Source organism: Crocuta crocuta, unplaced genomic scaffold (genome assembly GCF_008692635.1).
Source record: "Crocuta crocuta isolate KB4526 unplaced genomic scaffold, BGI_CrCroc_1.0 scaffold110, whole genome shotgun sequence".
Lineage (NCBI taxonomy): Eukaryota > Metazoa > Chordata > Mammalia > Carnivora > Hyaenidae > Crocuta > Crocuta crocuta.
This window is the reverse complement of record NW_027527386.1, coordinates 1,849,791-1,860,225: the sequence shown is the minus strand read 5'-3', so window position 1 is coordinate 1,860,225 and position 10,435 is coordinate 1,849,791. Positions and strand designations below refer to the sequence as shown.

General features: G+C 56.6%; 1 protein-coding gene across 4 annotated transcripts in view; it reads left to right on the top strand.

Annotated features, from left to right (window-relative positions):
- The first annotated feature begins 207 nt into the window (after nucleotides 1-207).
- Nucleotides 208-10,435, top strand: part of TNFAIP8L1 (TNF alpha induced protein 8 like 1) — a 15,814-nt gene continuing 5,586 nt past the window's right edge. Inside the window, exons 1-2 of one of the 4 annotated variants that reach the window (XM_077752056.1) lie at nucleotides 9,288-9,564; nucleotides 9,674-9,802. In XM_077752056.1, the coding sequence (XP_077608182.1) occupies nucleotides 9,778-9,802 (25 nt within the window). In that variant the 5' untranslated portion in view covers nucleotides 9,288-9,564; nucleotides 9,674-9,777. Of the gene's footprint in view, nucleotides 305-738; nucleotides 789-9,287; nucleotides 9,565-9,670; nucleotides 9,803-10,435 lie in introns of those variants that run through there. The other 3 variants (XM_077752049.1, XM_077752066.1, XM_077752083.1) reach the window with 3 other exon arrangements.

Here is a 10,435-nt window from a genome sequence, read left to right as displayed (position 1 = left end):
TCCGCATCCGGCCCATTTCAAGATTCCGGAGGAATCTCCCCGCAGCTGTTTGGCCCCGCCCCAGACCCCGCCCCTCTGGATGACTTGCTCCCATTGGCCTCTTCGTACGTCGCCCGCTCTTTCATTGGCTGAACCTACGCCCTCGGCCCGCCCTCACTGTCGGCCCNGAACGCCCCGCCCCGCCCCGCCGGTCCCTTCCCTCCTCAGTCCTCCCGCGCGAGTCCCGCGGCCGCCGCAACGGCCCCTCGGAAGCGGCCGTACGGAGCCTCGACGGTCGGACCGACGGACAGGCCCCGGAGAGTAGGTGAGCGAGCGATGCCGGGGCGCTCCCCACCTCGGGGGCCATCTGGACGCCCTGTCTCGCGCCCATGCCCCTGCCCCTGCTGCCTGTATCCCTGCCTCTATTTCTTCCTTTGCTGTATGGGGGTAGCGGGTGGGGGGGGGCAGACTGGGTGACTTGCCCTCCCCACCTGCCAGCCCCTCCTCAGGGCTGTGCTCTGAGTCCGGCGTCCCCTCACCCCCATGGGGACTCTGATGGACTCTGCCCCTTTCCCAGTGCAGGGTGCCAGGCACTGGGGCCAGATTCCAGAATCGGAAGGGCATTCTGGTGGTGGGCAGCCTGGCCAAAGGTGTGACGATGGGCATGAGTGTGGCTTCTGGCTGGCGCAGGCAGCTAGCTGGAAGAGCCGTGGCCGGGCCCACCCAGACTGGCCACCTGGGAGCTCCTCTGTGGCCTGAGGCTTTGGCCTCAGTTTTGTCAGCTGTGAACTGGGACCATAGCTGCCAAGGTGATTGGCAGGTGACCTGACCCAGATCTGCACGCATCACCACCTCCTCTACCCTGGGGGGTTTCTCCTGGAGGACGGACAGTCCCAGCTGTAAACAGGCCTCCAAGGTTGCTTCCTGAGCATACCCACGCCCAGCTTGGGGAGCTGAATGCCTCGGCGGGGGGGCGGGGGGGGCACAGCGGGGTGAGGGCAGTTCAGCCCAGTGGTTGTAGGGTCTAGACCTTGGGATCAGACAGGGGTGCCTGGGTGGCTTAGTCGGTTGAGCGTCCGACTTTCGCTTAGGTCATGATCTCGCGGTTCTTGGGTTCGAGCCCCGCGTCGNAAAAAAAAAAATTTAAAAAAAAAAATTAAAAAAAAAAAAATAGAACTTGGGATCAGACAGATTCCTGCTCTGCCTCTCACCTTGGTGTCAGAAACAAGTGGTTGGGTTCTCCGAGCCTCAGTTTCCTGTCTGTGAAATGGGAAGGACCATAGATCCCTGGGGGAGAGAGCTGCTTCCAGGATTAAGAGGCAGGAATGTGGGCCTTGGTGTCTCCTCCTGGCCCTCCCTCTCTGCCCCTCGCTCACTCGCTCTGCTCCAGCCATACCAACCCCCACGTTCCTCCAACACGCGCCAGACGTGGCCCGGCCCGGGGGCCTCTGCCCGGACGGTTCCTTCTTCGCCTTGCCAGGTCTGTGGGCACCAACTTTAAAACATAACAAGTTGCCTAGATGGGCTGGGCCAAGGGACTGCCAGGCAAGGGCTGGGCGGCTGGGAGGGGCGGAGAGGGGCCGGCCCAGGGACGCTGTACCTATGGAAACCGGAACAAAGCCTCGGCCACACAAACACCTGGGCTGTGCTTTTCCCACTTGACAGGCCTGGTGGATGCTGCTGGTGGGTGAGTGCCCAGAACCCAGGGGTGGGGGGGAATGCTCGTGGGGGGCTTGAGCCCTGCTTGACGAAGGTGGGAGGTTCGTAAGCAACAGATGAGTCAGGCAGGTGCAGATCGGGGGGCCATGGTTTCTCCTCCTGCTGTGTGGCCTTGGGCAGGTCAGATGCCCCTCTGAGCCGGTTTCCTCATCTGAGGCCTGGGGAGGAGAGGGGCCTTTCGGTTGCTCTGGGATCTGACGTGGTGGGTTTCAGAGGCTCCGGCGCCCCTGCCTGTCCCATGGGGCCAGGAGAGGGAGGCTGAGGACACAGCTCCCGCCGCTGTGGCCGCAATGTCCCCACCCAGAGGCAGATGCTGAATAATGACTGAGGATTGTCCCAGTGCAGCCCCAGGGGTTAGAGACTTAGAGGTGGGTGTCCTAGAGATGGCCAGGCCAGGTACAGGGGCACCTCCCCTGGGCCCCCCCCACCCGAGCTTTCCTGGGAGCCCCTCTGGCTCGGCGCCTGGGATCTTCTGAGGCCCCGTTCTCCAGCGCTCAGTTTCCACTTCTGTCCAATGGGTTGGTGGAAGTTGGGGAGCATTTACCCAGGAGAGCCCCCTTCTAGGGGGGCTCCTGCTGCACTACTATGGGACCTTGGGCTGTCTCTTGTCTCTCTGTGGGCCTCAGTTTCCCTGGCTGGACAGTGAGGCCCTTGTATGAGCTCTTGGCCTTTATGCCTCTCTGGTATTGGGAGGTCATTTATTCATTCAACAGGTTCTGAGCACCTGCTGTGAGCCACAGGCTGGTGCAGGGTGCCGAGGACCCAGTACTGCCCAAGGCCGAGCCGGTGCCCTCCCTCACTTGGCTCTCAGATTGGACTCGGGAGACCCGGGTGTTCATCCAGAAATATCCTCATGTTTAATTGTAACCACATGAAGATGGAGAGACAGATGGATGGGATGTGGACGTTAGTTTAGGTAGGGGGTGTGGGAAGGACTCCTGGGGACACGGTGACTTTTGAGCTGAGGCCTGGGTGACAAGAAAAAAACAGTTATGTGGCGACCTGGTGGGAAGGGCATTCCGGTCAGAGGACACAGCCCATGCAAAGGCCCTGGGGCAGGCCCAGGCCTGGAGTTTTGGAGGAATAGTGAGGAGGCCCAGGAGACTGGAACAGAGTGAGGGGAAGAGAGAGGAGGGGAAGCAGAGAGGGGATGGAGGCGGGGGCGGGTCCCGCATGGTCCTGTGGGCAGTGAGGGGATTTGGGCTTTCACCAGGCCGGAGGACTGGGTCCTGACCCAGGTGCTCGTGGGCGCCCCCCGGTGGCTGCTGCAGGGAGGCCGGATGGGAAGTTGTGAGAGCAGGATCCTGGGAGGCAGGGCGCTGGGCTCAGGCTGCAGAGACGGGAGGAGGGGCTGCGGCCACATTCCTGCCACAGGACCCTGAAGCCTCGTGCCCTTGCTGCTAAGCATCTGCTGGGCCTGAGCCCCTTCCCCGGCCTGGCCTTTCCTGCAGAGGGGGCTGTGGTCTCCCAACACTCGCGCTTGGTGCCCAAGCCCTGCCCGCCCTTGGGGACACCACCCGAGGGCTCTGAGAACCCAGTTTGAGAACCACGGGTGCCCCCGGACCCCTCAGACAAGCAGATTCCCTTCTTCCTTTTGCCGCATCTAAAAGGCGCACGAAGCGTGAGGTCCCTCGTGTTGGCAGCGGGGGTCGTGTGGCAGCGAGGACCGCGGGGCGTTTGCTGCTGAGGACAGAGGCCCGGGGCCCCTGAGCCCCCGCGGGGCCCGCAGCCGGGCTGGGGGAGGGAGGGGGAGCGGCCTGGCCCTGCTGAGCCGGCTCATCAATTATTGACACCCTTTGTGCGGGGCATGAAGAATTCATGCCGCGGGAGTGGGGGGGGGGNGAGCATATTATTTGTCCATAAAAAGGAGCGAGGCGCCCACACCCGCCGCCCCGCGGACGGACCCCGAACACACGACACTCAGGGCGGGAACCCGACACGAGCGGCCACGCGGGGTGTGAGTCCACGTGCGTGACGCGTCCAGAACAGGCTCCTCCACGGGCGGGAAGGGGCTCGTGGGGGCGGGGGCTGGGGGAGCGGCCGGGGGTGACTGGTGATGGGGTTTCTTTTGGGGTGATAGAATGTTCTGGAATTAGTGATGAGGGTTCTACAACTCTATGAATATATAAAAAAACAGCTGAGTTTTACACTTTAAGTTTATTTTGAGTGAGAGAGAGAGAAAGAGAGAGAGACAGGGGAGAGAGTGCTTGGGTGGCTTAGTTGGTTAGGCCTCTGACTTTGACTCGGGTCAAAGTCTCACAGGTGGTGGGACGGAGCCCCATGTCGGGCTCTGCGGTGACAGTGCAGAGCCTGCTTGGGGTTCTCGGTCTCTCCCTGCCCCTCCCCTGATTCTTTTCTTTTCTTTTTTTAATGCTTATTTATTTTTGAGACAAAAACACAGCATGAGCGGGGGAGGGGCAGAGAGAGGGGAAGACAGAGAACCCCAGGCAGGCTCCACACTGTCATTGCAGAGCCCGATGTGAGGCTCCGTCCCACGGACTGTGAGATCGCCACCTGAGCTGAAATCAAGAAGTGGTGGCTTAGAACCACCCAGGTGTCCCTCACTGTACACTTTAAATTAAAACATTTGTTTTTTGTTTTCGTTGTTTTAATTTTTAATGTTTATTTATTATTGAGAGACAGAGACAGAGTATGAACAGGGGAGGGGCAGAGAAGAGGGAGACATAGACTCCAAAGCAGGTTCCAGGCTCTGAGCTGTCAGCACAGAGCCCGATGTGGGGCTCGAACTCACAAACCATGAGATCATGACCTGAGCCGAAGTCAGACTCTTAACCGACTGAGCCCCCCAGGCGCCCCTAAAAGGGCACATTTGGAGGCACCTGGCTGGCTCAGTCGGTAGAGCGTGTGACTCTTGATCTTGAGGTCGTGAGTCTGAGCTCTACCTTGGAGGTAGAGATTACTAAAAAAAAATAATAAACTTAAAAAAAATTAAACGAACGGCAAATTTTATGGGATGTGAATCGCATGTTGATAAAACTTATAAAAAATGAAAGTCCTAAATAGTAATAAATCGTAACTTTCTAATTATTCTCCAATACTTTACTATAATCCGTACCTTTGAAGCCACGTCTGGCTGTCGTTTGTGTTTGGGGGAAAAGGGGAGCGTCTCTTCCCAGCTCCCACATTTGCTGACGTCAAGTTGGAAGCTTGCAACTGGCCAGGGTGGGAACATTTACACCATGGAAACAGGCCACTACCACAAATCAGGCTGTGGTTTATTGTCCTGTTGGCTGTCTAGACCCAGGGTTGGCAAACTTTCTCTACGAAGGGCCCAATAGTAAATATTTTCGGCTTTTTAGGCCATACAGTCGCTGTCCCATCTATTCGAGGCTGCCATGATGGCGTGAAGACAGCCACGGAGAGTATGGAAACAAATGGCTGTGCTGTGTGCCAATAAAACTTTATTTACAAAAACAGGCAGGGGGCCATGGTTTGCCACCTCCTGCTCCAACTCAAGACAGTGATGAAGAAAATATCAATAAGGAAAATTAAACTTAAGAAAGTGTCACATGTGCAGCTGTGTCCTTGTAAATAGCAACCCTCTAACCAAAAAACTGCGGTTGGATTCTGCCGGGAAGTTGCTCTCCTTGCGGACGGGCGCCGGAGTCTCATTCCCCGTTTCACGTTTGTCCGGCTTGTTCGCGTAAAGGCAGCTGTCGGATGCCATCCGTGCCAGAACGGCACGCGTTTGCCAATCACATCCATAGTTTGGCGAAACCCGTCGCACGGATTTTGTGAGAATGGACGGGAGTGTACTTTTTTCTGTGTTTGCAAATCACGGGGCGCACATCCTTCGTAGCGGGATAAACAGGTGTGAACTGCATTCTTTTCTGGAAAGCTGGCAGTTAAGAATTTTTCACGGGTCGAATGGGAGGTGANGATCCCCATCCTCCCCAGGCCCAGGGCGCAGAACCAGAAACGTGTGGGCTGAGGGGCCACCCTAGTGGGCCCGTGTCCTGGGAATGTGCGGGTGGGCTGCAGTGAGCTCAGGCTGGAAGGGGGAGGGCCAGAAGCCCCCCCACCCCCACTGCCCGGGGCCCCCCACCTAACAGGGCCTGGGCGGCTTTTCGGCATCATTTCCCACGAGCGTTATCTGTGCCTCGGTTTACGTTCAGTAATCGATTAGTCATCGGATAGTCGTGAGCTGAGGATCCACTGGCCTGCCTGGCCCGGTGCTTGGACCCCACCCGGACATTTCCTGCCTTGGCCTCAAGCCTGGCGAGGACGCCTAAGCCAGGAGTCAATAGGCAGGTGTGACGAACGGTCACGAATAAACGGGGTGAGATGGGGGAGACCAGGAAGTGGATGGTTTGCGATGTCGGGGAGAGCCTCTGGGAGCAGGGGGTCCTCTCTGCTGAGCGCGCCCCCTACCCCCCACCCCAGGGGCACCGCACATGCGGGGACAGTGAGATGGGTGAGGCCGGAGCCGGCTGAGCGACGGGGACACTGGTGGACGGGGTCGTGGCTGGAACGGGGGAGAGGCTGGCCGGGCTCCTGCGTTTGGGAACTGAGGGGATTAGAGAGAATGGGGTCCCCGGGGGGAATGGGGTGTGCCCTCGACCTGTCCGGGGAGGCTCTGCCCCTGGCCTCTGCCTCTCCAGGTAAAGGAGGCTAGGGCAGCCCATAGGTTCAAGGTCAGCGGCCGTGGTCAGCTTGTAGGGCATTTGGAGTGTCCAAACTGAGGACCAGGACAAAGTTTGGGGTCCAAAAGACAAAGCGGGCTTAGCAGGGGAGGACTGGGCTCTAGGGTTCTGGGGAAGAATGTGGGGGCAGGGCAAAGGTCAACAGAGCCAAGGACTCTGTACCTAGACACCCATTTCATAGATAGGAAAGCTGCGCCTGTCTGGCGCAGCAGGGGCAGGGGCCTGTCTGGAGTCCCAGCGCGGAGGTGTCCGGGCTGCGGAAGGACCTGGACGCTGGCCTTCACTCTCCTCGCTGCTCCTCTAACACATCAGGCACAGTGCTGCCCCAGGGCCTTTGCACCAGCTGTTTCCGCTGCCTGGCTCACCTTTCCCCCAGACCTTGTCCTTCCAGGTCCCAGCTCCGGCAGCTCCACCTCAAGAGAGGCTTTCCTGACCACCCTGGCCAGGGTCACCTGCTGTCCCTGGCTGTCTCCGCCCCCCCTTGGCCCTTATCTCGCTCTGAAATTATCCTGTTTGCGCTCGCTGGTTTCTGGTGTCTCCTCCTTCCGGCGAAGGAGATGCCTCTTAGGGGCCATTTTGGAAATTTGGAAGGCTTTCTTCTCGCGTGTGATGAAAACAGGATGTTCTGGGATTGGGGGGCAGGGACCAGAGGCACCGGGCATCCAGCCACGTGCCTGCGGCAGCCCCGGGCCCCCACAGCTTCCTAATGTTCTGCTTAAAACATAAACCACTGAGTGGGGTTTTGCACAGTTTTATTTTCTTTTTAACTTAAAAATTTTTTTTTAAGCTTATTTCTTTTGAGAGCGAGAGAGCGAGAGTGAGAGAACTTAAGTGGGGGAGGGACAGAGAGAGGAGAGAGACAGAATCCCAAGCAGGCTCTGCACCATGAGCACAGAGCCGGATGCGGGGCTCGAACAACCAAACTGTGAGATCAGGACCTGAGCTGAGATCAAGAGTTGGAGGCTTCATCGACTGCGCCACCCGGTGCCCCTAAAAATAATTTTTGTGAGAGAGAGAGGGCGAGAGCTGGAGCCGGGGAGAGAGGCAGAGGGAGAGGGAGGATCTTTAGCTCAGCAAAGAGCCGGGTATGGGGCTCGATCCCACCACCCTGGGGTCATGACCTGAGCTGAAATCAAGAGTCAGTCGCTCCACTGACTGAGCCACCCAGGCGCCCCTGCACAGTTTTAATATTGAGGGACTGGTCCCAAAATGCAGCCCTGGGGTAAACTGAGAGAAAGGTGGGTGCCTCTCTCTCTCTATATATATTTATTTACATCCACCTTAGTCAGCATACAGCATAATCATGGTTTCCGGAGTAGATCCCAGTGATTCATTCCCTCCAGTTAACCCCCAGGGCTCATCGCAAGTGTCCTCCTCAGTGCCCCTCGCCCAGTTAGCCCCCCACAGCCCCTCCAGTAACCCCCAGTTTGTTCTCTGTATTTAAGAGCCTCTTTTGTCCCCCTCCCTGNAAAGTTGGACGCTTAACCGACTAAGCCACCCAGGCGCCCCTCCCCCTCCCTGTTTTTATCTTATTTTTTGCTTCCCTTCCCTTATGTTCATCTGTTTTGTATCTTAAAGTCCTCATATGAGTGAAGTCCTATGATATTTGTCGTTCTCTGACTCACTCATTTCGCTTAGCGTGATACCTTCCAGTTCCATCCACGTTGTTGCAAATGCTTTTTCACTGCCGAGTAATATTCCATTGTATGTACACACCACCTCTCCTTCATCCATTCATCCATCGCTGGGCATCTGGGCTCTTCCCGTCCTGTGGCTCTTCGTCGATAGCGCTGCTGTGAACACTGGGGTGCGTGCGCCCCTTCGAACCAGCGCACCTGTATCCCCTGGATAAATACCTAGCAGTGTGGTTGCTGGGTCGTAGGGTAGTTGTATTTTTAATTTTTTTCTCTCTCTTTTTAAAAATTTTTTTAAGGATTCATTTATTTCTGAGCGAGAGGAAGACAGCATGAGCAGGGGAGGGTCAGAGAGAGAGGGAGACATAGAATCTGAATCAGCTCCAGGCTCTGAGCTGTCAGCACAGAGCCCGACGTGGGGCTTGAACTCAGGAACTGTGAGATCATGACCTGAGTCGAAGTCGGATGCTCAACCCACTGAGCAAGGTAATAACATAGATGATTTCCTTTATTTTATTCATTGTTTCCTTTTCCAAACCAAGAGTTGGATGCTTAACCGACGGAGCCCCCCAGGCGCCCCTCGAAGAGGGAATTCTCCCTGATCAACCATGTATCAGTGGGCGCCCCCATATGCCCGGCAAGGTGGGCGCGATTTACAAATCTCAGCTTGTGCATTCCTTCTGTTTGTTTGTACCGCCATATGGGCCAAATCCTGATTTTTAATCCTTATAAATTTATTTAACATTTAAAAAATGAGGGGCGCCTGGGGGGGCTCCGCCGGTTAAGCGTCCGACTTTGGCTCAGGTCATGATCTCACGGTTCGTGGGTTCGAGCCCCGCGTCGGGCTCTGTGCTGACAGCCCAGAGCCTGGAGCTGCTTCGGATTCTGTGTCTCCCTCTCTCTCTGCCCCTCCCCCACTCAGTCTCCATCTCTCAAAATAAAGACATAAAACCAAACAAAAAAAAAAAACATTTAAAAAACGAGGCATAAAATGTATACAGGAAGGGGCACAGAGATGTAAAGTATATACACTTTATGTATATATTTAGTAAGTGTTCGGCTTAAGGAGACGTAACCCACCTATCATAAAATTCACTAAAGTGTTCACCTTCCAGAATATTCCGTCTCCCCAAAATGAAGCCTGTCCCCATCACCCCCACCCCCTCCCCCTTCTTCAGTCCCCGTAGCCCCTTCCCCTCCGTGAAGGAGCCTGTGCTGGACGTGTCACGCACGTGGACTCACACCCGCGTGGCCTCCCGTGTCTGGTTCCCTCCCTGAGCGTCGTGTGTTCAGGGTCCTTCCGCGGGGCGGCGGGTGGGGGCGCCTCGCTGCTGCTCGCGGCTGAGGGATATGCGCGTGCGCGGCGGATGCACCTGAGGGACGTGCGCGTGCGCGGCGGACGCACCTGAGGGACGTGCGCGTGCGCGGTGGACACTGTTTGGCCCTTCCCCCGCTGACCGACGCTTGGGTGGACTCTGGCCGTGCACAGGCGCGTGCAAGCTTCTGGGGGGACGTGTGCTCTGGGGTCCTTTGGGCAGACGCCCGGGAGCGGAATTGCTGGGTCACGTGTGAGTCTGCGTGTCTGCGGAAACCCGGCTTTCCCGGCAGCTGTCCGCGCGCTGCGGTGTCGCCACACCCTTGCTGACACTTGCTCTGTGTCCGTTGGTTTGACAGCAGCCATCCCAGCCCGGAGGTGGCCGCGGGGGGCGGAGTAGGTGAAGTCGTGGTTTTCCTAGTGGCCAGCGGTGTGGAGAAGCTTTTCAGCCGCTCCTTGACCATTTATGGATCTTTGGAGAAAGACTAGAGGTGTGTGTTGTGTGTGTGTGTGTGTGTGTGTATGTGTGTGTGGTTGTTGTTGTTTTAATGGAGATACAATTCACGTAGGATAGAGTGTACCCTTTCAAAGTGTACAGTTTGCTGGGTTTTAACATAACCACAGACTCCTGCAACAATGAATCTTGATGGCTTTTTACACTTGTCTGAACATTGTATACAAAACATGGGATGTTCCAGACCCCTTCGCCGATCAGTCTGCCTCAGACTATACCACCTTTATCACCATCTATTTAATATATTTATTGATTTTTAAAAGATTTTGTTGGTAAGTAATCTCTACACCCAGGGTGGGGCTCGAACTCATGACCCCAGGATCAAGAGTCCCTTGCTTTACCGACTGAGCCAGCGGGGTGCCCCCCAAATTATTTTGCTATTGTCGCGGTGGCCTGCTTCTAGAAGGCTGGAATCCCCCAGAAGGCAGGGACGGGTCTCTTTTGGTCTTTTCAGTGTCCCCAGGGCCTGAGACACGGTTGGTGCTGCATAAATGCTCACAGAGTGACTGAGTGAATGTTCCAGCCACGCCCTTGATGCTTTAGCAAAGGCTTTTTCAGCTTTGAGGAGAGTGAGGTGCTCTGGCATTTGGGGGGTGGGGACCAGGGACAT